At 51.8% G+C, this 26,339-nt stretch overlaps 13 protein-coding genes across 13 annotated transcripts; 8 read left to right on the forward strand and 5 right to left on the reverse strand.

The window, feature by feature from the left end:
• Window positions 1–28: 28 nt before the first annotated feature.
• Window positions 29–1,475, forward strand: PHYSODRAFT_301180 (hypothetical protein; the record flags this gene model as incomplete). The annotated part of the gene is made up of 2 exons (XM_009529347.1): window positions 29–363; window positions 422–1,475. The coding sequence occupies 2 exons, from the start codon at window positions 29–31 to the stop codon at window positions 1,473–1,475; spliced, it is 1,389 nt and encodes a 462-aa protein (XP_009527642.1).
• A 238-nt stretch (window positions 1,476–1,713) lies between these two features.
• On the forward strand, window positions 1,714–4,064 carry PHYSODRAFT_301181 (hypothetical protein; the record flags this gene model as incomplete). The annotated part of the gene is made up of 5 exons (XM_009529348.1): window positions 1,714–2,054; window positions 2,123–2,311; window positions 2,417–2,616; window positions 2,725–3,286; window positions 3,398–4,064. 5 exons carry the CDS (start codon window positions 1,714–1,716, stop codon window positions 4,062–4,064), a joined length of 1,959 nt encoding a protein of 652 aa, XP_009527643.1.
• Window positions 4,065–4,839: 775 nt separating this feature from the next.
• PHYSODRAFT_502857 (hypothetical protein) lies at window positions 4,840–6,279 on the forward strand (the record flags this gene model as incomplete). The annotated part of the gene is made up of 2 exons (XM_009529349.1): window positions 4,840–5,711; window positions 5,790–6,279. The coding sequence occupies 2 exons, from the start codon at window positions 4,840–4,842 to the stop codon at window positions 6,277–6,279; spliced, it is 1,362 nt and encodes a 453-aa protein (XP_009527644.1).
• Window positions 6,280–8,984: 2,705 nt separating this feature from the next.
• On the forward strand, window positions 8,985–9,413 carry PHYSODRAFT_301182 (hypothetical protein; the record flags this gene model as incomplete). Its single annotated transcript, XM_009529350.1, has 1 exon — window positions 8,985–9,413. The coding sequence occupies one exon, from the start codon at window positions 8,985–8,987 to the stop codon at window positions 9,411–9,413; it is 429 nt and encodes a 142-aa protein (XP_009527645.1).
• Window positions 9,414–11,232: 1,819 nt separating this feature from the next.
• On the forward strand, window positions 11,233–11,796 carry PHYSODRAFT_384088 (hypothetical protein; the record flags this gene model as incomplete). The annotated part of the gene is made up of 2 exons (XM_009529351.1): window positions 11,233–11,448; window positions 11,494–11,796. Coding segments are annotated over 2 exons (519 nt in total), but the record flags the coding sequence as incomplete, so codon positions are not given.
• A 673-nt stretch (window positions 11,797–12,469) lies between these two features.
• Window positions 12,470–13,039, forward strand: PHYSODRAFT_332340 (hypothetical protein; the record flags this gene model as incomplete). Its single annotated transcript, XM_009529352.1, has 1 exon — window positions 12,470–13,039. One exon carries the CDS (start codon window positions 12,470–12,472, stop codon window positions 13,037–13,039), a length of 570 nt encoding a protein of 189 aa, XP_009527647.1.
• A 1,829-nt stretch (window positions 13,040–14,868) lies between these two features.
• PHYSODRAFT_332341 (hypothetical protein) lies at window positions 14,869–15,456 on the reverse strand (the record flags this gene model as incomplete). The annotated part of the gene is made up of 1 exon (XM_009529353.1): window positions 14,869–15,456. One exon carries the CDS (start codon window positions 15,454–15,456, stop codon window positions 14,869–14,871), a length of 588 nt encoding a protein of 195 aa, XP_009527648.1.
• Window positions 15,457–15,718: 262 nt separating this feature from the next.
• On the reverse strand, window positions 15,719–16,387 carry PHYSODRAFT_500654 (hypothetical protein; the record flags this gene model as incomplete). The annotated part of the gene is made up of 1 exon (XM_009529354.1): window positions 15,719–16,387. A coding segment is annotated over one exon (669 nt), but the record flags the coding sequence as incomplete, so codon positions are not given.
• A 1,658-nt stretch (window positions 16,388–18,045) lies between these two features.
• Window positions 18,046–18,399, forward strand: PHYSODRAFT_301185 (hypothetical protein; the record flags this gene model as incomplete). Its single annotated transcript, XM_009529355.1, has 1 exon — window positions 18,046–18,399. One exon carries the CDS (start codon window positions 18,046–18,048, stop codon window positions 18,397–18,399), a length of 354 nt encoding a protein of 117 aa, XP_009527650.1.
• A 237-nt stretch (window positions 18,400–18,636) lies between these two features.
• On the reverse strand, window positions 18,637–19,478 carry PHYSODRAFT_315274 (hypothetical protein; the record flags this gene model as incomplete). The annotated part of the gene is made up of 2 exons (XM_009529356.1): window positions 18,637–18,828; window positions 18,873–19,478. 2 exons carry the CDS (start codon window positions 19,476–19,478, stop codon window positions 18,637–18,639), a joined length of 798 nt encoding a protein of 265 aa, XP_009527651.1.
• Window positions 19,479–19,612: 134 nt separating this feature from the next.
• Window positions 19,613–20,074, reverse strand: PHYSODRAFT_332344 (hypothetical protein; the record flags this gene model as incomplete). Its single annotated transcript, XM_009529357.1, has 1 exon — window positions 19,613–20,074. The coding sequence occupies one exon, from the start codon at window positions 20,072–20,074 to the stop codon at window positions 19,613–19,615; it is 462 nt and encodes a 153-aa protein (XP_009527652.1).
• A 1,776-nt stretch (window positions 20,075–21,850) lies between these two features.
• Window positions 21,851–22,222, reverse strand: PHYSODRAFT_332345 (hypothetical protein; the record flags this gene model as incomplete). The annotated part of the gene is made up of 1 exon (XM_009529358.1): window positions 21,851–22,222. One exon carries the CDS (start codon window positions 22,220–22,222, stop codon window positions 21,851–21,853), a length of 372 nt encoding a protein of 123 aa, XP_009527653.1.
• A 57-nt stretch (window positions 22,223–22,279) lies between these two features.
• On the forward strand, window positions 22,280–25,608 carry PHYSODRAFT_332346 (hypothetical protein; the record flags this gene model as incomplete). Its single annotated transcript, XM_009529359.1, has 9 exons — window positions 22,280–22,306; window positions 22,391–22,840; window positions 22,918–23,160; window positions 23,255–23,519; window positions 23,603–23,800; window positions 23,852–24,366; window positions 24,979–25,162; window positions 25,264–25,475; window positions 25,552–25,608. 9 exons carry the CDS (start codon window positions 22,280–22,282, stop codon window positions 25,606–25,608), a joined length of 2,151 nt encoding a protein of 716 aa, XP_009527654.1.
• Window positions 25,609–26,339: the final 731 nt, after the last annotated feature.

A 26,339-nucleotide genomic window follows, 5' to 3' on the forward strand; every position in this document is an offset into this window, starting at 1 on the left:
GCATGGCGTAAAGGTTCGGGACGCAGCCATGATCGCTGCGGCGAGAAATGGCTACATCGAGGCGGTGAGAGTGTTAATGCTTGAAATCATCAGCGCACAGACGGGAAAACTGGACTATGCAAGTCGCCAGGTCCTGACAAAAGCTGCCTCTGCTGCTGGTTCAAATGGTCATCTGGTTGTGGTGGAGTTGCTGTTGCTGGAAATTGAAGCGGACGACGAGCGTGAAGACAAGCGTGAAGAGGAAAGCGACTATGACAGTGGCGATGATGAGCTCGCTCCATCACATGACGCGGCGTGGGAAATTCTCGAAGAGGCCTGCCCATGGACATCTTGGGGTCGTGGAGTTTGCGGCGGAGTATGCACGTGAGACTGAGTACAAGAGCGCGATTGAAGCCTGCAACGCCCTCAATACCGCCATTAGAGGTGGCCATTTTGAGGTCGTGCAGTTTCTTCTCGAGCCTGGGCGGTACTGGTGGAATTATACTGAGGCGCTTGAGCTCGCCATTACCGAAGGACAAGATGCTATCGCCCAGTTGATTTACGCTGGCTCTCCGCAGTTGGATGGGAAAAGTTTGTTTTGTAATTTCGCTGTTGCCGGCAACTTGAAAGTGGTCACGTACCTTTACAACAACGGGCACAATGGCCCTGAGCTGGTGAACGATGCCTTCGTGCAGGCAGTCCGTCACGGACGAACCGACGTCGTTGCATTCTTGCTGGGCAGTGGACCGATTTCACCGGAGGCTTTCGACTCGGCTTTTGAAAATGCTGCAGCATCAGGTGTTATTACAACCTTGAGGTTCCTTTACGAGCAATGTCGCGCATCACGACCCTCCGTAATTGCATCGTTTGAAAGAGCACCGAACGCTACTATTATCGAGTTTCTCGGTTCCAATGAGAGTATTCCTGCGACGTCTGTAGTCGCGGCGTTGAAGAACGCTACTCGTTACATTGGCCAGCACTATGATAGCCGTGGCCAACTGGAGATACTCGGGCTCTTACGGAAGCGGACGGACATTCCTGCTACCGTCATCAACGAAGTCGTCGCACAAGCCACGCTGGAATTTCGCCCCGGGATTCTGCAAACTCTGGGCATCGACTCCAGACTGACACCTGAAGTTCGTTCTGCAGCCTTTGCGAAGGCCATTGATAAAGGAAATCTCCAGGCAGTTCAGGCATTGTTCCAAGAAAATCAGATTTCCCCAGAAGGAGTGGCCCAAGCCTTTGTGAGGGCTGCTAGCGCTCGACACCCACACCTTGTGAAGTTTCTGCAGGACAAACCCGTCATTGACGCATCCGTGGAGCAGGACGCTATACTCGCTGCCGCTCGCGCAAACCGTAACGAGATTACGCAGCAGCTTTTGAAGCGCAAAGTGAGGCCAATTGAGATTCTCCAACGAGCACTTAGTGCTACTCGTCGCAAGAAACTCAAGAAATTCCTTCGTGCAAGCATCGCGGAACGGCAAGGTAGTTTCTAAAAGCGAGGGTCGTGGACCCCCCCCCCCCCCCCCCAACTAGGGCGTTTTTTTATTCAGTAAACGTTCAATGCGAACAGCCAAGAACAATATGCTCAGTGTAGATTGTTCTTGACAATTTACATTGAAAAGATACTGAGTGACCGACCACGTGATTGAAGCCGATTGATGTAATATTAAGTCGAGCGAGTAAAAGTGAGTTTGGCATTAACAAATCTGTTGGCAACTAAAACCGGGCAGAATGGGCGTCAAGAGAGTCAAGTTTGCGCGCTTGCTCACCCAGGTTGCGGCACTTTCTCACGTTATGAAGAGCATCGAGGTCTATTCAATGAGCCCAGTGGAAGCCGTAATGGAGGCAGCAAATACAAGTGATTTACCGTGGTTTCGAGTTCTACTGAGCGAATACGGAAGTAAGGTCTGTGGTAGAGCCATGATTACTGCGGCCAGAAATGGCTACGTTGAAGCGGTCAGGATTCTATCACTGGAAATTATTGGCGCAGAGACCTGGGAACTGATACCATCAAATTGGCGAGTTTTACGAGCGAAGCTGAAGCAGCCGGTGCTAATGATCATTTGGAGACCGTAAGTCTGTTGTCGTTGCTCGAGCATGAGGGCAAAATTCAAGGATACACATGGTATGATTATCGCAGCAGTTTAGCATGGAAAGTGGTTGAAGAGGCAGCAGCCAACGGGCATCTAAGTGTCGTGGTATTTGCTGCCGAGTATGCACACCCGATATCTTACGAACGAGTCTACAACGTCGGGTCGGCGTTATCACTTGCGACAATAGGTGCCATATTGAAGTCGTGCAGTTTCTATTTGGTATTGTTGGGATCACGGTGAGGCACTCGAGCCGTCGATCATGGACGAGATGCTATTGCCGAGTTGATTTACGCTGCCTATCACCCGCATCATGTGGAACGTTTTTTGTGTTATCTCGTTAGACGAGGCAACTTGAAAGTGATCAAGTACCTTTTCAACAAAGGTCACAAGAACCCATGCTTGCTAGATGACGCATTTGTCAGCGCAGCGATCCACGGACACACCGACATTGTGGCGTATTTGTTGGGCAGTGAGCTGATTTCATCGAAGAAATTTGATTCGGCGTTTGTCGACGCGGCTGGATCCGGTGTTGCAGCAACCTGTAGGTTCCTGTACGAGCAACATCGAGTCTCACGGCCAGCACTTGGTAGGGTATTTGAGATACTGAACTATTGAGGTTGATGGATCGACTGTATTCCTGCTGTATCAGTTGCGGTGGCGTTCAAGAAGCTCGCGCGTTGCGGACGAGATTGTGCTCCTCAAAACGGCCAGCTCGAGCTACTTGAGCTTATGTACAAGAACACGGAAGTTCCTGCTCAAATAATTAATTCCGTGGTCGAGAGAGTCACAGCAGCTTCGGATACAGAAGTTTCGGTGGACACTCGCGCGCGAATTGTTCAATTGTTGGGCAATGATTGCCGACTGGTACCTGACGTTCGGAACAAAGCTTTAGACTGGGTCACTGACAAGGGGTGTATCAGCATCTTGCGGGCTTGGTCCAAGGAAAGGCAGATGCTATCTGAAGAAGCGTGTAGAGGGCTCTTGAGAGCTGCTTCGGCTGGTCATTTGGACATTGTGAAGTTCGTACTTGGCCGGCCCGGCATAAGTACGACTGTTCTCCGAGAAGCTACCATTGCTGGCGCTCGCAATAACCATAATGGTGTTACCCTGCGGCTGTGCAAGCACCAACAGTGGCCGCTTGACGTACTCCAAGGCGCGCTGAACGTTACTCGCAACAAGAGGCTCAAAAAATTCCTGCACGCGAGACTTCTGTACGTCGGGAAAACTGTCACTGAATACGGCTGAAGATGAAGTTGAAGAGGATCGCTACTATGGTAATGACAGTGACAGAGAACTTTTAATTTTACCCAATTTGCTTGGAGAATTCTCGAGGAAGCGTCTGCTAATGGGGTGAGATGTGCTGCAGAGTATACACGAGAGATTGCTTTCAAGCCAGCTCACAAAGTTTGCGAGGCGGTGCCCCCCGCGATAATAGGCGGTTGCTATGAGGTCGTGGAGTTTCTGCTCGAAACCCGGAGATACAATTGGGATTATGCTGAAGCGCTCGAGGTAGCGGTGGATGCTCGGCGGGATGCAATAGCAGAGCTGATCTTTGCCCAGTCAATGCAACTCAAAGATACAAATTTGTTACGGTTTTTTTCTGAGAGCGGCAACTTGAAAGTTATCCAGTATCTGTGTAGGACGGGTCAAAGTGACTTTCAGTTAGTGACCGATGCAATTGTACACACAGCACGTCCTTATCACACTGATATTGTGGTGTTTCTGCTGAATAGTGGTCAGAATTCTTTAATCATTCGATTTAGCGTTTGGGGACGCGGCCAAGTATGGTCTTGTAACGACCTGGAGATTTCTTTACGATCAAGCACGGGTGTCACGAGCATCACTTGTTTAGGGCAGCGGTACAATTCTCAAGCTGATGTAAATGAACGCTCTCTTTCGGCAGGATCGGTAGCGGAAGCGTCTTTAAATCTTGCTCGTAGCAACAAGGTGGCTGGGCAGTACAGATTTCCTGATAAAGCACAGCTGTAGCTACTTTGATTGATGTGCAAGTGATCGGAGTTAATGAAGTTTTCAAGCGAGCTAGGATAGCATTGCACTTGGAAATGTTCGTTCCCGAGCTATTGAGGCGGTGGGATTTAGTGGATCTTGCCAACTTATTCAGGATCCGCGACCCGGTCTTTAGTAGTCGTTAGCTGATAGCTAAGTGACAATAATGATCCTCAATTCAAAAACAAAAACAAACTTATTCAGGATCTATTTCACGAAATGGAACTGTCTTCATGCGATGCAACCCAAAAGCTCTGGATAGCCGCCTGTAAGCAATTTAAGCGCTGTTAAAGTCTTGTTGATTCAGCCCGGCATACCCGGAGCAGCTTTTCGAAAGGCCATCATGATGAACACTTGTAATGACCGTAATGGCGTAACGCGGTGCCTTTCCAAGCACCAGGGGTGGCCGATAAAAGTTTTCCGAGACGTGCTGAGAGTTACTCGCCTCAAACGGCTTAAAAAGTTCCTGCGAACAATCATTGCTCTTCGTCAGACGGTAACCACTGAAGCACAATGAAGGCCTGGAATCGGTTTGATCTAACATATTTAATGTTGTTTTAATGTTCGGAAGTGAGGTGATGGCATCTGCAAAAAACCGTAGTGACGAATTACGTCTAAATTGTAAATATCTTTATTCGGCTTGACCGGGGTTGGCGGGCCTTGCGGCCCGCCAGCCGCCGCGCGGCCCCGCCGCCCGCCACCAGCCGCCAGCTAGGAATAGATCTAAGAAAAGTTGCACCTACTGGTAGTAAAAAAAATGGCAGCGAGTGCGGCTCGTGCTGCAATACGAGATGCGATCGCAACGAAGAGCTTTCCTCCTGCAATAGCGTACCCCGAGAAGCAGAGGAACGCAATGCTATCGGCTTGGTTCAACCTGCCTACGATCACGTGGGTTCCAGACGTGTTGAATGCAGGTCGATCTCCTGTTTGTACCACAGAAGGATGTAAGTGCACGCCGAAGGTAAAGGAATATCTGCAGCGAACTGTCCATGATGTCGAACACAAAACCATTTTGTATTATGCAAGGTACAAGTGCTCTACAGGACGATCGTTCTCTACAATTGATGATGCTTACCTTTCTTCATCGAAAGCCGTATTCCTTGCATTCCTGTATTTGTTGACTTACCAGACCGCAATCTCGTTAGATTTATTTGAGCTAGTGTATGACAGCATGCTTACAACCAAGGGACTGGCGGGGGCTACAGACAACGTAACGCGGCGCCGTCAGAAGCGCTATTATGCTTTGTTGGCTCGTGCAGGTTGCGAGATTGAGAAACGAAAAGCTGCGGATACTGCTTATGCACCACCACTCTTGCAATCGGTCGAGCAGTACATGACTAACCATATTTGTCTAGACAGCGAGGCGCTGCAAAAGGTATGGCTCTCACAAACGGAAGTGTGTAGTAGGTTACTCGAAGCCCAAATGGCCGTCTCACAATGCGAAAAGGTTATCAGAGTAGATCACTCTCAAAAATTCTGTAGCAAGTTGAAAGTTTTCGGATCTGACGGAAGCAAAGAGCAAGCTTCGAGTGTGCGTATGTTGCTTCTTGTACAGAACGAAATAGGACAAGTAGTTGCAAGAGGTCTAACGCGTTCCGAGAACCATGAAGAAACAGAAGCTATTTTACAGTGTGTTGCTGATAAGCTAGCGGCCCACCCAGCAGAGAAGCGATTCTGTGTGTGTGACCACGCTAATGGGATGCGCAGCCTTATAAAAAAACTCTTTGGAGATTCGGTCGCCGTGAAACAGGACCCTTTTCACGTCATTCAGAGACTCGCGGAAACAATTTCCGATCAAGCTCAGCGAGGCTGGCTCGCGAAGCGACTTTCGGCAGCAATCTACGACGTAGAAAGAAAAATTCTATCGCCAAGTGCAACAGCAGAAAATTTTGCGGAAGCTGCCTCTAGTGTGCCAACATCAAGTATTCGTGTCTCTACCAGCGAATGGGAGGGCTGTGTCAACAGCAATCTCGAGCAGATTAGGCAAGGAGACCTTTTTGTTGAGGGGAGCGACTACAGTGAAGGTGGCAGTACGGTGCGAGTGGTGTCTACAAGTCAACTTGAAGCGATTCATTCAAAGTTGAGAAAACTTCTGGATCGGGTGCTTTCGATCGAGGTTGGGCTGCGTATCCTGGATATCTTCCTGTTACAGGTTAGTTTTCTTGCAGGAGATTTTTTTTACTGGACGGTATGTTAACCCTTTCATTATGGTTGTGATACTAGCATAATGTCAAGGTCGGAGCCAAGTTTAGGCGGAATCCTGAATTTAATGCGGTTGACTTCATAACACTGAGTCGCAGTGCTGTCTTATGCCGTGTCATTGTTCCTGATTCGCCTCAGCTAGAGTACGTCAACGTACTGCTAGCAACTCGTCCAGGCCCGGTTAGCTTGCGGCACAAGTATAGACCCGGTGGCGGGGAGGCTCCTGTTCACCGCCCATGGGAAGCACTTTACGACATGATCCCACTTCAAGCAGAGCGAGCAGAAGGAACCTTGCTACAAGATGACACAACACAGACCGATATTCAGAAGCTGCTGTTTGCTTCAAGGCATGGACGTAATGAGCTGAGTCAACAAGATTTTGTCGAAAACCTTGGTTTGGAAGCTGAATATGACAATCCCGCAGAGTTTTCAGCTCACGAGTTTGCCCTGCTAAAGTTACTGCGTGCAGAACAGCTTGCGGCTAAGATTGCTAAGTGGGAATCCTACGAAGTTGTCGCTACGATACTATACAACACTGCTGTCAGACGGCTCGACAACCCCAACCTGGACATGAAGAAACGAGGCTTCCGTGCCATTGCTCGCCGACTTCCTGTAATCGACTCGCAACTTAAGCAGCCTTCAGTGAAGGTGGTATCCAGTGGCTCTCGCATGCTCGTATTGAAAGGATCCACTAAGCTCGATGATGAAACCAATTTGCCGAAAGAAAAGGCTCTGCAGGAAGAACTGTTCCAGCTACTTCGATTACCGGTCGGTATTAAGCACGTCAAGCAAGTCTACCGCTCCGTGTACGATTTTGCCGCCTACACATGCTCGGGAATTAATCAGAAGAGTGATGAATTTCTAGAGCGACGCTGGGATTCTTTGCGCCGGTCCGTAAGCTACAAGCGTCGCAGAGATGAAGGTGTCGAACTCAACACTTCTTCGTGTAGCTCCATCCAACCTCCAAACGCCGCCGTAGAGGCACTCGCGCAAGCTCCGTTCACAGACAATAAAGTATCTCGTCCACCGAAACCTCTTGCACCGGTAGATGCTTCTACACAGCAGCTACAATTTGGCATGGCGGTATGTGTGTCAGTTCCAGCGACCAACCCCAGTAATTCAAGTAGCCAAGAAGCTCCACACTCACCAAAAAGAAGTCGGTTTGAAATTCTGGACGAAACCACTCTAGATGTTCTGCTGGAGCACGCGGCTAGTTTTCGAAAAGGGGCTCACGGAAAGTGGCCGAGTATCGTCGCAAAATATCAGCAGATGCACCCGTCCGGAAGCTTGGATTTGAACAAACTTCGTTGTCGACTCAATGCAGAGCGCAAACGGCGCGCAGGGTTACAGGCAGCAGAAGGCAACAGCGTGCCAACAGCAGCACCGGTATCCGGGAGTGTATCTTCAAACCCAGCACCTGTACCACCTGCATTTGTACACAGTCAAACGCTCAACAGTGCACGGCCAACAGGCCCAGCGTGCGCAAGCTGCAACAAACGAAAGCGTGGATGTGGACCCAACAGCACCAATCCGAACTGCATGCACCGCCAATCAGCACCAATGCAGTCTATTACCAGTTTCTTTTCATGCTGAATAAATCCGCTTGCCACCAGCTAAACGTCTACATCAATATACAACACGTAGTAGTATCTTAGTAATTAGCACACCCCACAACGCATTTGAAATTGAGTATGTACCTTCACATAGCACGAGTTGGAGTCGATAAGAACGCCGGCGAAGTGAACCTCAATCGTCTACGGTACGTTGGCTTCCATGAGCTTGCCTGCGCTTTGCGCCAGCTTCGACGCCAGAGTCGCCGAAACCATATCGACGCGAGTAGATCTAGTGCAACAGTGATGCAGGATGCCTAGCACGATCAAGGCCTCGCCCCTGTTCTTGTTAGCCACAGCACTAGTCAGAGTAGAGGCCGCAGCAGCTCTGAGCAGCCCCTTGATACGGCTAGCTGTGGTAAGTCTGTCCCGCTCAGTAGTCGGCTTCACATCACCACTAGAGTCTGCCGCCATATCAGCACCAGCAAATCGAATAGTTAAGAACATAGGTCACCGCATACATCTCATTAGGATCTGCAGCACTTTCATGCACCGTCCGAGCTTGCGGGCCCGCAGTGCCTCGGCGAGATTGCTGAATGTTGTCTCCTATTGGCTGTTATATTTGTCGGGGGTCCCAGGACAGATGTCAGGACATGGTGGTTTTTGGTGGTTTTTGGTGGCAGTTGGTGGCTTTTGGTCCCAGGATAATCCCGACAATACCGGTCAAGCCCCCCCCCCCCCTTTATTCTTGTGGACTTCGCTCAGCTTTCGGGCGGAAGTTTTTGATCAACTGTTCGAAAATACATGCACTTCCGGATGGAAAAGGAGCGAGATAATACCAACTCTCTACCGGATAAAGCGCCCGTCTCCACAGGTTATCGACAGCGTTTTCCGTGTCACTTGCCGTGCTCAGGCTATTGCTCGAGAACGAGCAAGTATCAGATGACGCTATCGTCGCTGCCTTCGGGCTTGCCGCTAGGGGCATTTCCGATCTCGGTTTGCCATCCTCCAACTGTTGTACAAGAGGTCCATTCCGTCTCGAGTGCTCACTGAGACGCTTCTGGCTGCGGCCACCCAGAGCGATACTAAAGTCGTGGAATTATTGCGTGGCGACTGTCGTATTTCGTCCGAAGTACTGGATCGAGCTTTTATGGACTCGACTCTTAGCCGAAGTGGCAGTCGGATCAAGAAGCTGTGCGACAGTCAGCTTGTTTCACCTGACGTAATTTCCAAGGCCTTCTGCACCGCTGTTCGAAGCAATCAACCACAGAATGTGGCGATACTCGCGAATTGCTTGTTGGTGGAGACGTATGTACCTCGTCATTTTAAGGACTCTGCGCTGGTGTTTGCTGCAAAACATGGGCAACTGCAAGCGGTTGAGACACTGAACAAAAACGAACAGGGAGAGTGGTCGCTCAGCGTACTGCAGGAAGCGCTGGAGGTCGCGAGAAACAACCCCGTCAGAAACTACATTCGCACCATTACCTGCAACCAACTCTTCAATCGACGTGCCTCAGGACGCCTCGAAGCGGTGATGAAGTGCTTGGCGGGTTGGAACGAAGAATCGAAGTCCAAGTAGGATGCGCGTACACGCTAATTCTCTTCTAACGTGTTGTGGTCAGCTCTTTGCTTCCCAATCCGGGTTGCGGCATGCCCAATAACCATGCCATACATGCAACCTTATTTTTTTTAGGAGGATCCTTCTCGGTGATACCTTACGGCCTTCTGTTCGGCTTCAGTTTAGGTGCAAATTGAGTGCGATCGATGCCTATTGAATGGAAGCTGATGAAGAAATGAGAGCGAAACTTGCGGAGCTCATTTACTCGAGATTCCCGAGGCAAAAGTTTCTTCTACCATCTTGTCACCAACGGCATTTGGGATACCTGTACCACATGGGTGATAGAACATACTTTTTGGTGGACACATCGAAATTGTGATTTTTTGCACTATCGCGGCCCAATTTGGCGTTTGAAGGCGCGGTTTTCGAAGAAGTTGGGGTTTCCTTTCCAAACAACACCGCGCTTCACGATCGTCACTTGCCAAAGCGCTAGAAACTACCCAAAGATCTGAAATTGTCGAGTTGCTCCTTTCCAACGGCACTTCTACTACGAATTTAGTCGTGGCGGCGTATGAACACGCTGTTCGACGTGCCTACACTGGTGATCAGTGTCTACGCTCGAGATGTGGTGCGCTGGGAGATGCTCGGGCTCTTTCTAAAGCGGACTGATATTCCTGCCAAAGCCATGAGTGAAGTTGCTAAGCGAACTACGAGCGGAAGTTAAACAAGCACGCCCGAGGCTGGGCACCCTGCGCTGCATGAATGAACCTGCTTTGTATTCTCGCGTTTCTTGGCTCTAGTGTGCTGCAGGCGCGATAGCACGAGCGATGCAGTGTTAGCGGCTCAAACACTTCTCCTTCTTCAATCCGCCACGAAACAGTACTCGAAAACTAGCTCCTTGTGTTGGCGTACACAGATTTCCGCCGGATCTTTTTGATTCCGCGGAAGTGACCAGCAACAAGCGTCCGACCTCAAGAGCCCCATGCCCGACGCCTCTCCAAGCTCCAAGAGAAGCCGAACAGGGCCCGATCCGCAGCCTCCTCCAGCGTCGAAGCGTGCTCGCACGTCTCCAACGGCGGCCGAGGAGTACGAGCGGCTCAAGGACGCGACGTTTCCCGTTGGAATCACGGCGCTGCCGCACGTTATGAAGCAGATCGACCGCCTGCTGATGACGCCGGAGGAGGCACTTGTAGACGCGGCAGCCACTGCCGACATGGAGTGGCTCAGCTCTCTCCTGCGCAAGTCCAACTGTGCTGCAGGCCGAGCGCTCGTGGCGGCCGCCTCCAGAGGCCACGCTCTTGTTCTGGTGAAGCTCATGCGGGCAATCTCTGACGGCGATCGAGATGGGGGCGAGGACCCACTGACGATGATGCTGGAGGCTGCCACAGCTGCAGCTGGGGGCGGACACCTCAAGGTGGTGCTGGCGCTGCTGCGATTTGTCGAGCGTCGAAGCGGCCGAGACAGTGAAAAACGCACAGGGGCTGCGAGATCTTTGAAGGAAGCGGCGGCGAACGGACACCTGGACGTGGTCAAGTTTATGGTCAAGCACGCGAGGAAGAAGCGATATACGAATGCGACAAAGTTTGGGGCACGGACACTGTCTGTCGCCATTGCTGGAGGCCACCAGCACGTCGTTGAGTATTTGCTAAAAGTGACTGAGGTTCGGTGGGATTTGGCTGGTGCGTTTGCAGCTGCAGTGGATACGAAGCAAATTGAACTGGTGCGCAGGATCGGGGAGATGTACCCGAAGCTCTTTCCAGGCCACAACCTCTTCGTTCATTTGGCACGCGACGGACATCTGAGTGGAGTCAAGCATATCTACGAGAGAGGGTATAAGTTCATCAAGGCGATCAACAACGCCTTCTTCCGCGCGGCACTGCATGGGAAGACAAGTGTGGTTGAATTTCTGCTTGGTACTGGCCACATTGGGCCTGAAACATTCGACAAGGGCTTCGAAGGTGCTGCGGGGACGACGGGAGGAACTCAACTGGAGACGACTCTCTTCCTCTACTACACGCACCGTGCGTCGTCACAATCGCTGAACAAAGTGTTTGAGGTCACGGACAGCGTCGAGGTGATCCAGCGACTGTATGAGAACGAGGATATCTCCAGTGATGCGATCGTCGCTGCTTTCAAGCGGGCTGCTGACTGCGGCAACAGTATCCACGCTCACAAGTCGGGTCAGCCTGAAATCGCCATCCTGTTGTTTGAGGACGGCTGCATTCCCCTGGAGACGATTAACGAGGCATTCGTGATTGCAGCTCAGAATGGACACGATGATGTTGTGGAGTGTATGCGCAAGGATCGTCGGATTTCTTCAAAGTCGATAGGTGAAGCCTTCGCGGCCGCTGTGGGGCGTGGAAACAGTGCGTTGATGGAGAGTCTTTATGAAGCTAAGCGCGTTTCCCCCGATGCGATCTTCCAAGCTTTTGAGAAGGCTCCAGCTCACGGGGATCGCGCCATCATTTCGTACCTTGTGAAGCTTCTTTCGGAAGAGCGTGTACCACGAGCGATCAAGTACAAGGCATTCGTCAGTGCTGCCAGGCGCAGCAAATACACTTACATGCTGGAGGTGCTCAGCACTAACTTTGGAGAATGGCCGCTGGACGTTCTGAAGGAAGCCCACGAAGCTGCGCTGTACTGCGCGCCCCGGAATTACATCTCCAAGCTGACTTGCGACCAGCTATTTAACTCCAAGAACGAAGAGAGACTGAAGGCTATGGTCAAGTGGATGGAAAAGTGGCCACGCAGTGCAACGAAAAAGTAAGATCAAGCTGGGGTGTCTCTGTTGACTGCCGTTGTATCGTTGCTATCCTGTTCGGGATTTTGCCTGAAGATGTTCACAGTTAGCCACGCAAAAAAATTAATGATCGCGCAAGGTGTGAGTCTTCGGTGGCCTTGACTCGTTATCGACATCGTCCGAAGCACTTGAAAACTATTGGCGCTATTCAGAGCAGTGCCGATGTGTATCCATGAAGTGAATACCGGGCTTTGTTGCGATGCGAAAAGACTTGCGTAATTCCTAGCAGGAATCCATCGGTCCTACTAACACTTCAACACCTTCAGCGCCACTGGAAATGAAGCGCCCACCCTCGCCTCCACGTCAACACAACCCCGTCAACGAGACCAAGCATCGCAGGACAGCAGACGCAGACGACGCAATGTATAGCCCAGCGCTCAAGCGACTGAAGTTTGCGCGCTTCCCGATGCAAATCGCGTCGCTCCCCCACGGTCTCAAGAGTATCGACACGCTGTTGATGACCCCAGCAGAGGCCATAGTGGAGGCTGCGAACACGAGTCAGTTGAAATGGCTGCGCTCTCGACTAGATCAGCACGACTCCAAGGTTCGGAATGAAGCCATGATCGCTGCGGCCAGTGATGGCTACATCACTGCAGTGAGAGTGCTGACGCTGGAAGTCATCGGTGCAACAACCGAAAAGCTGGATCCTGCGTGTCGTCAAGTTCCGACGGATGCAGCAGCTGCTGCCGCTAGGAATGGCCATTTGATTGTGGTGGAGTTGCTGCTGCTCGAAATTGTTGCTGACAAGAGTGCCGAATTCCTTGAGGAAGACGAGTCTGGCTCGGGCAGCGTTCCTACCCATGATGCGGCCTGGAATCGAAAAAGCATCCGGTGGTGGGCATCTTGAAGTGGTGAAATCTGCTGCACAGTATGCGCACCAGAGGGGCCGTAGGCAAGCCGTCGAGGTCTGTCAGGCATTGCCACTTGCGACTATAGGCGGCCACTTTGAGGTCGTGCGGTTTCTACTGGAACCCGGTCGGTACTATTGGGATTGCGCTAACGCACTCGAGCTAGCCATCGACAACAGACAAGACGATATGGCTGAGTTGATTTACGCTGCTACTCCAGATTTTGAAGGAGAGAGCTTTTTTTCGTGCTTAGTGTACGAAAATAAGATGAAGGCGTGATGCCTTTGTGCAGGCGGAAGCATCGACATTGTGGCGTTCTTGCTGAGCAGCGGGCCAATTTTGCCTGAGGTATTCAAATCCGCCTTTGAATGCGCGGCAGCAACTGGTGCGGTAGCCACCTTGCGGTTCCTATATGATCAACAACGGGTGCTGTGCAACGACAGCATTTGTAAGAGCTGACGGAGCGGCTACTATGGAGTTTATCCAAGGAGAGAATCCCCGCTGCATTAGTCGTGGCAGCTTTCAAACGCGCTGCCTATGGCAACTACTCCGCTCCCTATGCTAATGGGGTGTACTATCACCCCACGACTGACCAACTAGAGATTCTTGGGCTCTTACGGAAGCTGATACCTGCCAAAATCGTCAATCAAGTGGTAGCAAACGCTACAGCGGGTTTTATCCCGGGAATTCTGCGAGTTCTGGGCTGTGACCGTCGCCTTACAACTGAAGTGCGATCGGCAGCTTTTACGAAGGCCGTCGATAAGGGACCTCTTCAACTGATCTGGCCGCTGTTCAAAAAGAACCAGGTTTCCTCCAAGGAAGCGAGACGAGCATTCGTAAAGGGGCCTGCGTCGGATATCTGGGCACTATGCAGTTTTTGCTGGCAAAGCACGTCATACCTCCATCCACTGAGTGGGAAGCTATTATCGCGGCCGCTCGCACAAATCACAATGAGGTTGCCCAGTACCTATGCAAGCGTCAAGAGTGCCCGGTCGAGGTACTCCAAGAAGGATTGAGTGCGACTCGTCACAGGACGCTCAAGAATTCCTTCACGCAACCATTACTCGATATCAGGGGTCGCCCTTGAAGATGAATCGAACGTGACTTTCCTGACGATGCCTAGGCAAGGTGGGTCAGTTCATTTTTGTATATTTTTCGAGGGGTATTTGACTTATGATGTTCCCTTTGGCGCCACAGAATGCCGTACAAGCAAGCCAATGCTACGCCAACTCCTGGATCATTAAGAAAGATGGTGCTTACATATCCATTTTTAAGAGGATTGATATGGCAACTTGGGGAATAATGAGTTCAGGAGATGAGGGGTTACCGCGTACGAGAACTGCGGTTTATCTTGGGGCTCTGATTGAAAACAGGGAGTGCAGTAGTAAGATAAAGCGTGCGTGAGAAGGCAACTACTGAGACTCAACACGCGCCTTAAGCCGAGGTGCATGAACAGATCATGATATAATTGTCAGATATCCGAGATAACCTGATGATTTCTGCTTTTTTAATTAAGTTAACCCCTCCAGCGCGAGCGATCTGAGTTCCCACCGTTGGCCGAAACCCTATACACGATATTGATTTATCTCATGCTGGGTACATATAGTGGAGTCCACACTATTATAAACGTGTATATCCCAAAGCCGGTCCATGCACCTAACCCCAACTTGCCAACTCAGCCACTAATGTGTATCACAGTACAAAAACAGCGCAGTCGTAAGGCCAAATATTTTTTCGATATTTAGAGAATCAAGTCAGATGGCAATCAGCAAGACCAGTGCATACTCAAATTAAGTCAAATAAAAAGCCAGAAGAGCTGCTGCACACACTACATTGCGTTTCGTCGAGCACGCTTGTGCTGCTGAATCGCGCGCGCACTCCCATCAGACGCGGCATCGCTGTCACTACTGCCGCCGTCACTTGCGGCCGCCGCTGTGGCCGCCGGCTTCCGAGCGCGAATCTTGCGCTTGGTAATGGACGGCGGGATCAAGGTACCGTTCTTCCAGTGTCGGTGCCAAATCTCGAGGCACGGAACAACCTCACCATTACTTGTGTGCTTGACTTTGTTGCACAGGAACACTCGTGCAGTCTGAGCGTTTTTTGCCGCCGTCTTGAGCTTGCCGCCACCGCAGTAGAACGTTGTCTTGCCTCCTCTCGCCTCGCCAGCGCGCTTGAGCACCGAGCACACCTTGCAGGCACGCTGGCGTCGCTTTCTCGTGTCGTCCGTGTTGCCCTTCCTCCACTCGTCGATTTGTACGGGTACATGAGTTGTTGTAGCCTTGCGTTGCTTCGATGGTGTAGGGTGCATGCCGCGGTGGCGCAGCATTTGGGTCCAGTCGGCAGGCTTCAGCTGGATCAGCTCCAAATGAAGCTTCTTCAGGAACTCTACGTGCGTAGCTTTGCGTTTGCCATCCATGGTGCAGCGCCAGTTGTACACAATGAAAGCATTGATGATAGCGAGATCAATCAGACCCAGGAACAATGACTAGTAGTATTTCTTGTAGCGTCTGGCTTTTTGAAGAGAGTATCTGTAATAAAGCAGTATGATACACGATAATCAGTATTGATAAAACTGTACATACACGATACAAGCACTTTACCTCTGGAGTCGAAGCTGGTCATGTACGTCCACGCCGCCCATGTACGTTTGATAGTCCTTCACTACGGCGCGATGGTCACTACGGCGCGATGGTGCTGGTGATCAGCAAACCAATAAAGACACACAATTCTCTGCCCGAGATATCCTTTGTAGTTTGCACAAACTCCTTTATTTGTTGCGGCGTCTGAACTTGAAAATCAGGGTGTTTCTCCTTTCCTTTTTGCTGCTTGGCGTACTGGGCAGCTGCTCGCAGGTCCAGGTTGTCCTTGAAGTAGTCATCACTTGCTCCAGCAATAGCTTCCCACAAGTGCGGCGGTACAAAGCGAAAGAAAGCTCCCGACGGTGTCAACGCCGCAGCAATTGCATCGGCTGTAGGTCCGTGTTCTCCTTCATAGATGTTTGGGTAGGCTTCTTTAATCCAGCCGTCCGGTCGCGCGTTGTACGGCTGGTGCATGTACGGGTAGGGAGTCACATACGTCGGTTCCGTCCATCCATTGAACTTCATATCCACCAGAACGTCCTTGGGCACGCTGCCGTGGGCAATCTTTGACAACCCTCCCGCGGTTTCGAGCAGTGAGGGATTGAAATGGAGATCCGAGGCCGAAGCTGACACCTCCGCAGCCGGTTCCGTGAGCGCCAATTCTTCGTCATCGCCGAACACAGAGGTTGTTCCATTCTCCTCATCTGAATCCAATACTGTGTAGTCGTCAACGACTTCCCCAGGCTGCATGATGTTTGGATCATCTGTATGTTACACGATAGAAGTCAGTAAAACGTATCGGTATCGTGTATGTACGTGTATGTACACAATAAACTTACCAACAGAAACTGGTGTGTCTTCTTTGGTTTCCTCATCCTCGTTCATTTCGCTTTCCTCTTTCGATTCTTCTTCAACTTCCTGTTCCATACTCCCCGACGGCTCGTACTCGCTATTAGGTGCATCGCACTGGCCAAAATCCGAGCGAAGGTTTCGCGTTGGCGTTTGAGGAGAAGCGGTTGCTGCAAAACAGATACGACAAACGCAGAGAGTCAACACCAAATTGACGCCTTTCAGTGATACTTCATTGCCTTACCTGGTGAAGCCGATAATGCAGGGCTTGACACGTGGCTACTGGCCTCGGACCCGAGATGAGGAGACGTAGAGATCAGATCGGCAACGCGGCTGGAACTTGGGGTACCCTCACCTGAGTTGAGTGTACAATACACGTTTGGGTTAGCCAAATAGCTTGTAGAATACAAGTTATCATTCGTTACCTTGCGACTGAGGAGGCTGGGCGTCCGCAGCATCCGATCCAGCGTCCTGCTCATCGCTGCATGTACCAGGTTCAGCGTCTTCAACGTGGGGAGAGGTTGGGATGAGCGGTTCGGCAGCAGCTTTGCCTGTATCGTACACGATAGAGTCAGCTCTAGGTCGTATCCAATACACGTTACCCAAATTGGTTACCTTGTTGGACTTCGTCAACATCATCTCTCGGGCAGTCGCGCTGGCCACTTGCTTGATGCGCTGCAATCGTTTCGTCGGGGCCATCGCCTTCGGCTTGTCCGTTCTGAGCAGCAATCGCGTCCTCGTAGGCTCGGCGCTCCATTCTTCTCTTCTCCTCCATTGCCACTATTAGCCACAAGAGAAAAGATGTCGTCAAACTTGAGTTATAACAAAATACGGGGATCGCGAAACGTACCACGATCACAATGGTCCAGATACTTCATTAGCGCTTCTGCGCCGACGAAAAAGTCTTCATTCTCGACATCGTTCTTGGTTTTACGGGATTAATGTAGGTGTGTCGACTGAGAGTCCCGCAGGCTTCTTTGAGGTCCATCCGGCCGCACGGAAAACCATCGTGTCGTTGGTTGCGTGTCGGGCGGTAAACGTGCGGTAGCGCGAGATCTGTGCGGCGTAGAGCTGTTGTAGTTAGCTTAACCTGCCCTTAACTTTCTAACCTCTACTTGCTTAACTTACCCCCTCCTTACCAGCCCCTAACTCACCCTCTACTTTGTTTATGTGGTCCACCCTTGTTCATCATCCAATACAAAACCCTATATAAACGTATAGTCCAATCAAGCGCCTCGCAGTGTCCTGGGTGGATGTTCATGGTCACACTCGTCACCTTCCTCGTAGATTCGCGCTCTGCGCCGCCACTTGCAGCGCCACATGTATAACTAACTCGGCGGCGAGCTACCAGTGGAATTTCGCGACTACCAGCTCCGTCCTCCAGCATGCAGACCTCACGTTCGAGCTCCCTCCCCCATCGTTGGTGCCGCCATCACGGCTGTGTACGCTACGGAGCCGTGGAACATGGGCTGTATTCAGCGCAGCTTGCTGTCGAACTGCGTGGCTAGGCCAAGACAACTGCGCTGCTGCCACGGACGTCGGCGTCTTCCTACTGAGCTCGCTTCGCCCTGCAGCGCATGCTGATTGGTTTGCAGTCACGCGACAGCGTCAACTACATTAACCAGATCAACAAGCAGGCCGATTCGGCCTTCCAGTGCAAGACGACCGTGGGCAACCAGACCGTCGCCTTCGCCAACCTGCTCCCGGACATTGTCGGAGACAATGCCGGAGACAAGACGGGCAACAATATCAAGGATGTTGCGGGCGGCTCGGATATCATGCCCGCACTCCAGCAGCGCCTCCGCCTCGGGCAGCGGCAGCGGATCGGTCTCTCTCAGCAAGTTCGTCCCAAACAACGAGGAGACGGACAGAGCAGCTTGGGCTCGACAGCAGATAAGGCGGCTGCCTTGGCGGCATCTGGGCTATTATAATCGACACTCTTCTCCCTCTGCTTGCTGGCGATGGTGTTGCCGCTCGCGATCATTAGCCGAGCGCGTGCTTCATGTCGCTGAGCAATATAGATTGTCACCACTAATACACTGACAAACGTGTACACATAAGGTGACATGTATTAGGATCGACTCGTTTTTGAATGTACTAGCGCTTCCGCCCGACCCAGAGGTGTACTTTCATCACTAGCCGTGCATCGTCCTCGAGTGTTATCGCTGCTAGGCACCCCCACGCTTCGCTCGTTTAGAATTTTCAGCGATAAACACTAGGTCCCGCACCAGCTCCGGCGTCAACGAGCTCCTTTTGGCAGTGATGATGTTGCCACTGGTGGAAAATGCTCTTTCGGAAGGGACACTGGTCGCCACAGCTCCTAACCACTTCCTTGCCAGGCGACTGAGATTAGGATGTTGCTTCGATTTCCTGCCCACCACGCCAACGGATCCACCTTGCCTACCTTACTAAGCGCGCGGGCCGAAGCCAAGTAGCTTTCAATCTCTTGAGCGCAGGCCTTCCTTAGAGGTGTTTGACTCGAGTCATCAGGAGTAGCTTTCAACACGAATTGAGTAAAGAAATCCATCTTGTCAGGATCTGGTGATACAGCCGAAATAGAGCTCTGCGGTGGTGGTGATTGCAGCTCGGCCACCTCAACCGCAGCATCGAGAAAATCCGCGTGAGCTTTTGCTCGGTTTTCGTCTGTCAAGTGGCTCATTGACATTGCCATTCGTGGGTCCAAAAATGCAATCCAGACGAGCTTTGAGGTTTTGAGGGCATCAAAGCGCTCCGTGAACAACCGTCGCATTGCCGCTTGACATTCTAGCATTAAGACCCGGACTTCGTCGACATAGGCTTCCTTACCAACAGCACTTAGAATGTTGTCAAATAGTTCTCGGTTGCGAAGGACGCCTTCCAGCGCATCAAGAGCGGGCAGGACCACAGGAAGTGTCGGATACAACTGTCCGCCCAGGTTTCTTGACACCGACTCAAATGGGCTCAACAATACACAAAGGCATCGGATAGCCAACCACTGCTTGTGTGTTGGCTTCGATAGCTTTTTGTGCATTCCATCAAATTCCACTCGCCCCTCGTAAGTGAACAAATGCTCGAAAAATTTGTCAAGCGCTGGCTCCAGTCGAATGCACCGTTCAAGCATTGTCCAGCAGGAATTCCAACGCGTCGGGCAGTCGACGACCAGATTTATGACATCGCCCGGTTTAATGCGGAGGTGTTTCTTCTGATTACATCTAGACGGTTGTACGCTTTTGGTGACTTTCGGAAGTATGCCGACAGAGTCCGACACGCTTGCACAACCTCGCGCATAGACTCTAGCTCCGTTTTCTCCAGGTTCAAAAGTGTTTCGGCCAGAAATGCATCCAACTCATCGATAGCATTTTCACGAAGAATCTCCATGTCCGCTCGTTCATCCTCATTCAGGTTGTCATCTTCTTTGTTCTCATTCTCTAGCGCACCTGGCTCTTGCGCAACCACCGACTCCCACGCTGGTCTTGAATTCTGCGGCGACTCTTTCTTCTTCTTCTTCTTCTTCTTCTTCTTCTTCTTCTTCTTCTTCTTGGACAAGGCGCCCAATAGTACTAAGTGAAGCTCATGCGCCAAACACGGGGCGTGCTCGACGCCAAAACTGTCACCAGCAGCTACCATGTTAGACCCCGAATCATGGACAAATCGAGTACAATACTCTTTACGAAGCCTCCACACCTCCATTATCTCCTCCAACGCCAACCAAATCGCTGCAGCATCATGTTTCCCAGGCAGCTCGCGTACTTCCAGCGTCCAGCTTCGCACCTCAAATGACTCGGTCAAATAGTGGACAGTAAATGCAAAGTAACTTCGCGGGTTCCTCGAAGTCCAAATATCGCACGTAATTGAAAAATATTCGCACGACTGCTCGATGTCGGCGCACACGAAAACCCCATTTGGTCGGCCACCGAGATGATACACCTACGCAATTGAGCACGCTTGGGAATTGCCATGCGAACACCACACAACTTTTCAGTGATAAACGCAATGAACTCGAGAAAGCCTTCATCTTCGACAATAATCAGCGGGCGAAAGTGCGCTGCAACCCTAGCATATTCAGATGCTTCTGCTCATCCGGACTGATCTCTCGAAGCGTAGCCGCTTCCGTGAGTTCTTCATCGAGATTGCGTTGGACTGGTTGCTCATTTTCGCCACGGATGAACTCGTTTAGCTCACGAAGATGGTACCGCTCCATGTGCTGCGCAACCTTGTGTTGAGACGTTTTAAACGCTATTGTCATTTTGCAACGGGTGCAAAAAGCAAAGGCGGCGTGCTTGTTTTCGAGCTCGGCGTCTGCAAAGTACCAATGATCAGGATGAGTGGCTAGTCGAACGAATTGCCACAGTTCGTGCCGACGCTGGCGTCTTGTTGTGAACAATCGTGGTGGAGCAGTGCTTAGACGAGTGCCAGGATCGGGGACTTCTCTGTGAAGCGCTGCAAGATCCGAACGTGGGTCTCGGTCGCTTGGCGGCTCGGTCGGCTCAGTAGGGCGGCGTTTCTGGCTGGAAGTTCGTCTTGTACTTGAACGTGCTGATCGCTGTTGCTTGTGCTGGCGGACACTCGATTGGTGCGTGCTGGAAGGGTTTGCTCGCTTTTGCTTCCGAACACGAGCTGAAGTACGTCTCGAGCTCTGCACAGAGCGCCCTGCACTTACAGGGGTAGCAGGAGGTTTCTGTGTATTGGCGTCTTGGGCAAAGCCATCTTGACCCGGAGCTAGCTCTTGGCCATGTCTCGGAGACTGTGGACCATGCACTTGGGTGGCGTCGGTCTCCGTTGTGGGCTCTTGAAGCTCCTGGCTATCTGGTGGAGCGGGGCTTGCACGACGAAGCGCTTCAGCTTCCATCTCGAAGTGCCGTGTGCTCGAAGAGCTACAAATCGTTTGTACTTAGGTTTTGTATGGGGTAAGTAAAGGTTGAGTAAACAGGTAGTTGAAGGCAGGTTAGGGCAGTACACCCTCACGTTATAAACACAAGTTGTTAGAAAAGTTAAGGATTACTTTCGCGACAGCTCTAGTGCGGCGGCGCGGGATTTTCTGAAGTGAGGCCAGAATGGATGGCGTGCGCAAACACCTTCACATACTTATACTGATTTGCTGAGCACGCTGAGTACCTCTGGCATCTTATTTTTACGAAATACGAAGTTCAAGTGCCGCGCACGACTATGCAGGCTGATCGGGAAAGGATGGGGCATATACCTACCCCCGGTTGACTTCAACTTTGTATGAGCCTATACAAAGACGAAGTGAAAATTCCTTAACGTGTCTAATACAGGATAAGCATTTTGTCGAATCGTGTCTAATACAGGCTCTCGCGCGGGGGGGGGGGGGTAATTAAAACTGAAAGTTTGCACTCTTGGTGCTCCACTAGCAGCTGCATCGGTCTTGTTAGCGCCTCTTTATCACTGCAGCCTCGGCGCTAGGTCACCAATTCTCTCCCTCAAAAATTGTTTCAGCCGCGGGCTGCTCGTCAATTTCAGTGCTTCATTCAAAGTGGCAAGTGGCCAGTCTTCGCCCTTCTCCAGCAGCTGAACAACAGCTCGGTAGTTACTCCGAGCTGCGAACAGCAGGGCCACTTGCTTCACGGACTGCGTGATCTCAGGTTTGTCTATGAGGAAGTGGACGATACGCAGATGCCCCAAGCCTGACGCATTTTGCAAGGCAGCACTCACAACTTCACGTGAAATGCTCGGGTCGTCGTAGAGAATCGTCACCAGGTCGTCTAGATCGTACGCAGTCATCGCGAAGACGGTGCAGATCACGTCCGGGGGCATCGCGCTCCGGTTGTGGTACAAGAAGGCAGCCACAGCTTCGCGCTGAGTGTCGATCCGATGCCGGTCACGTTCTCAAACGCGCTCGTAATGCTCTTCGCGGCTATTTTTCCTTCTTGGTGGTGCTATGGCGGAGCCAAGCTGTGTTTTGCTGAAACGTGAAGACGCGAGAATCGCGAGATCTTGCTCTTCAGCTCGTACGAACAGTCGAACAACGCCAGCCGCACGATCTTTCGCGAACGGGCCGCATTCGAGCCGCACGATCATTTTAAGATTCGCCTCCGGTCGCACAAGTCCCGAAGACCCCGCATCGCCGACGTTACCTTCTCTCATGCGCACGCAGGCACCGCTGATACTTGCACGGCCGGAGGATTTCCTGCCAACATCGTTGTGAAGCCTGACCAGCACGTTTACGTGCGAGTGCTCCGGACCCGGCCCGACCATGCTGTCGTTCAAGCGTTTCGCGACTCCTCGCGCCACGGCCAAGTCCGTCTCAATGCTCTCCAAGATCGTCTGGTGCCCGAAGAAGACGCCAATACGGCGACGGGCGAACTTCTACGCAACGCGGCACTTACGTCTATGGTCATGTCCAGACCTATCAAGGCAAGTCGGTCAACGTACGTCATGGCGACAGCGTCAGCCGAATGGCAGCCTCCCGCCTCGACGAGATCGCTCCTGTTACCTGCCTCCTGATGCAGAATTCAGCAATCAAAACGGCGGACACAACACGAGCGGCGCTTCGAGACTTCAACGTCACTGAGCTCGACCGAGTTCTCGGCACCGATGGGAGTGATGGCTCCAGAGATGTTGCTGCCATTTTGAACGGAGTCTTGCCTCGTAATCAACAACCGGATGGGTCCGAATCGCGCACCTGGACCGACCCGACTACAGGAAAGATGGCTACATTTAGTCTGCAGCATGCGGTGGACTACGCGTACTACGTCGATGGCAACAGGCCTATCCCCACAATGCGGCAACTGAGCCTTGGTACCGGTTTCACTGACGATCCCGCTTACCGTGAAACTGTCGCTCAAGATGCCAATGTGCAAGATCCCGGGGATCAACTTCCAACACGTCGATCCGTACCTCGCTCCGACGATCGAACCCGAACTCGAACTCGAAATCGAAATCGAACTCAACCTCGCACTCGAACTCGTGACTCGTCACTCCATTTCGATCCCATCGCTTCTCCCACTGAGAATTCAGCGCTCACTGCGCTACTCTCAGAGCTCGAGGGAGACGATGCAGTCGTGGATGACGCTGTCGAAAACGTCCTCGAGCGCCCCACGCCACCGTCATCGTCGGGTTCATCGCGGGAGCTTCAATCAGAACTCTTAGCAACTCTGGCGGCTAACCCACGTGCGTTGGCATACTTCATTTCAGAGTACCTAGATCGAAACAAGCGGCCAGCCGAGAGCGCCGACATCAACTCTCGCCCAACCCAACGCCGTGCGCCAGGAGTCGAGCCGGCCATGCCATCGGCCATTGACGCTCTGGAGAGATCTCAAGCAGGGACAAACTTTCGACCTACAAGCTTGCAACAAGCCGTACATGGGCTCATCGTCCATCCCGACTATGCCGGTAAGACACCCTCAGAAATAATGCAGCTAATGCTGTCATCGTCTGCTGCAGGTATAACACCCCACCCAGCTATCCTGTTGAAGCTTTTCGATTTCGCGTTTGGCATTCGTGGTCTCTCTTTGGCTCACCTGGAGCGGTTCGACCTGACTGCGCAGCGCAAGTGGCGTCGACAAGGTGTCAACATGAACAATTTTGCGGCCAGTGTCGATCTACCTCGCTCTCGCTGTCTGACGACGATGGCGGAGCTGTTCGAAGCGTTCTCGCTCCTTCAGGCCTTCGCGCTGAAGTTCTACAACGCTGCGACTCAGGAATTTATTACCGCTGCCATGAGTTTTGCAGCAACCATCACGGGTATGGGCCTGTGGAATGCGTCGGCGGTGGATCTCATCACGTTTTGGTTTGATGGTGTCCTCGATGAATATCGTCGGGCAGTCGAAGACCTGGCGGTGTCGGGTGTTGATAACCGGGGACGCGTTCGACAGCGACTCGCCATGAACGACCCTGATTTCATCAGCACTATTCATCTCGTCCACACGGAAGCAAATGCAACTGCACTTAAAGAATCAGTACGTCAGGATCGTACCGTGACTAGGCGCAGCGGCAGTGATTCTAAACGCAGTCATGTCCCTCAAGACGTTCTCGCGGCACTACCGATGCAGAATGGAAATCCGTGTGCCTCAAGTTTTTAAGCCAGTCTGGTTGCTCTCCCCGCTCCCCAGAACGTTGTTCTTCCGGTCGCGCCCATTTCGTTGCAGAGAAGCTCGAACCCGTGGTGCGTCAGTACATTATCGAGAGCATGGGCGGCCTTCGGCGAGACATGCCCCAAGATCAATGACTCCCAATGGCTATCTTTCCTCACGGCGAGTTTGCAATTACTACTGCTATCGTTCAACAGGTGAGAGAAACACTAGAAACATCGTTGCAGAACGAGGAGCAGAAACGCCGAGACCAGCTGAATTCACTCTTCAGGGAAGCAGGCATCCAGCTTCCGTGCTGCGCTACACGACGGACTTCACACATGGGTGTATCTCCGGCTCAGATCGACCGGGAACTACAACGTGCAGTTTCGGAGCTTACGCGTCGAGAACATCTTTCACTCGTGCAGTTAGTACGGATCTGGCGAAACGAGACAGCCGAAGACAGCAGGCCTAATAAGGCACTGGATATGGAATGGTCAGCCGTACTTTCGAGAGGGTATCGCCATCACGAAGTCCTCCTTCACACTGTTCGACATGGCGTTCGTCACCGTTTTCGTCAATGTCTCGATGATTTCTTCTCTGAGGTTCCAGAAAATCACAAGTCTGCTGGCGATGCGGTCAACGCACTTCGGCGGAGCATTCGTGACGGCCAGGATGCTGGGACGTATCTGGTTGTTGACACGGATGTATCTCAGCGTTGACCCACCGTCAAATTTAGCCCGTTCGGATGTGTACCTAAAACCGGTCTTGACCCTCAATTCGAAGCCCGACTCATCCACGACCTATCTCATCCAAAGAGGAGATCGACGAACGCAGCATCGGACCGCTCGCAACTCCCGACTATACTCTACGTCCACGTTCGAGCCATCGCCCGTCGAATTGAATATCTACGCAAGCGCTACCCAAACCGGCGGATCATGATGTTAAAGGGCGACGTGAAGAGTGCTTTTCGACAGATAATGCTGGCAGCAGAAATTGTTCGGTGGTTCTGTGGCAAATTTCCCGAGGATAACGCGGCTGTAATCGATACAGCGCTTCCGTTTGGCTGGACAGGATCGCCCGGCCATTACGGAGTTTTTGGAGGCGCCATTTCGCATCGCTTGGGGTTAGAAAGCCCTGGTAGCCTTGATCCACGGTCATCGGACAAGGAAACGTTCTTTGCTTATGAATGGGTTGATGATCACATTTGCGTCGAGCCCGAGATCGATAATCGGCTCGAGCTCTGCGAGGCAGCTCTCCGTCTGGCGATGATGGCGTTTCTCGGTCCGAGATCAATTAACGATTCGAAGTTCTCGCGTTGGGAGCAGCAGCTGATAGCTCTTGGGCTCGAGTGGAATACGCAGGAAGGTACTGTCTCCATGCCGGAAGCCAAGATAGAGAAAGCTCTCGGACGCATACGTGCAATTCTGGAATTCAACGCGGCATCAAAACATCAGTTGAACAAGCTTTTGGGCAGCCTGCGGCGCGTGTGTTCCTGCATCCACTCCGCTAAAGTATTCTATCAGTGTGTGGTAACCCTGTGGCGTCAGATGCCACCGCACGGGTCGAAGGTCCTAAGTGCCGGCGCTCGGCTAGATCTACTCTGGTTTGAACACCTTGTATCGGTTGGTCGGCCTCGATCAGTACCGACAGCTTCTTTGGGGATCTGCCGGAACCTATCGTCTATCTCTACATGGATGCGAGTGACACAGGATTATGCGTGCTTCATCCCGCTCGTCGTTAATTCCTACGAGTCCAATTTGATACGATCGAACAAGACATGATACAGAAGTGCAAAGCCGCTGCAGTCGTCTCGGATGCGCATTTCACGATTAATGTTCGCGCGCAATTGAGCGTTGTTT

This window comes from Phytophthora sojae (assembly GCF_000149755.1).
Source record: "Phytophthora sojae unplaced genomic scaffold PHYSOscaffold_4, whole genome shotgun sequence".
Taxonomy (NCBI): Eukaryota; Oomycota; class Peronosporomycetes; order Peronosporales; family Peronosporaceae; genus Phytophthora; species Phytophthora sojae.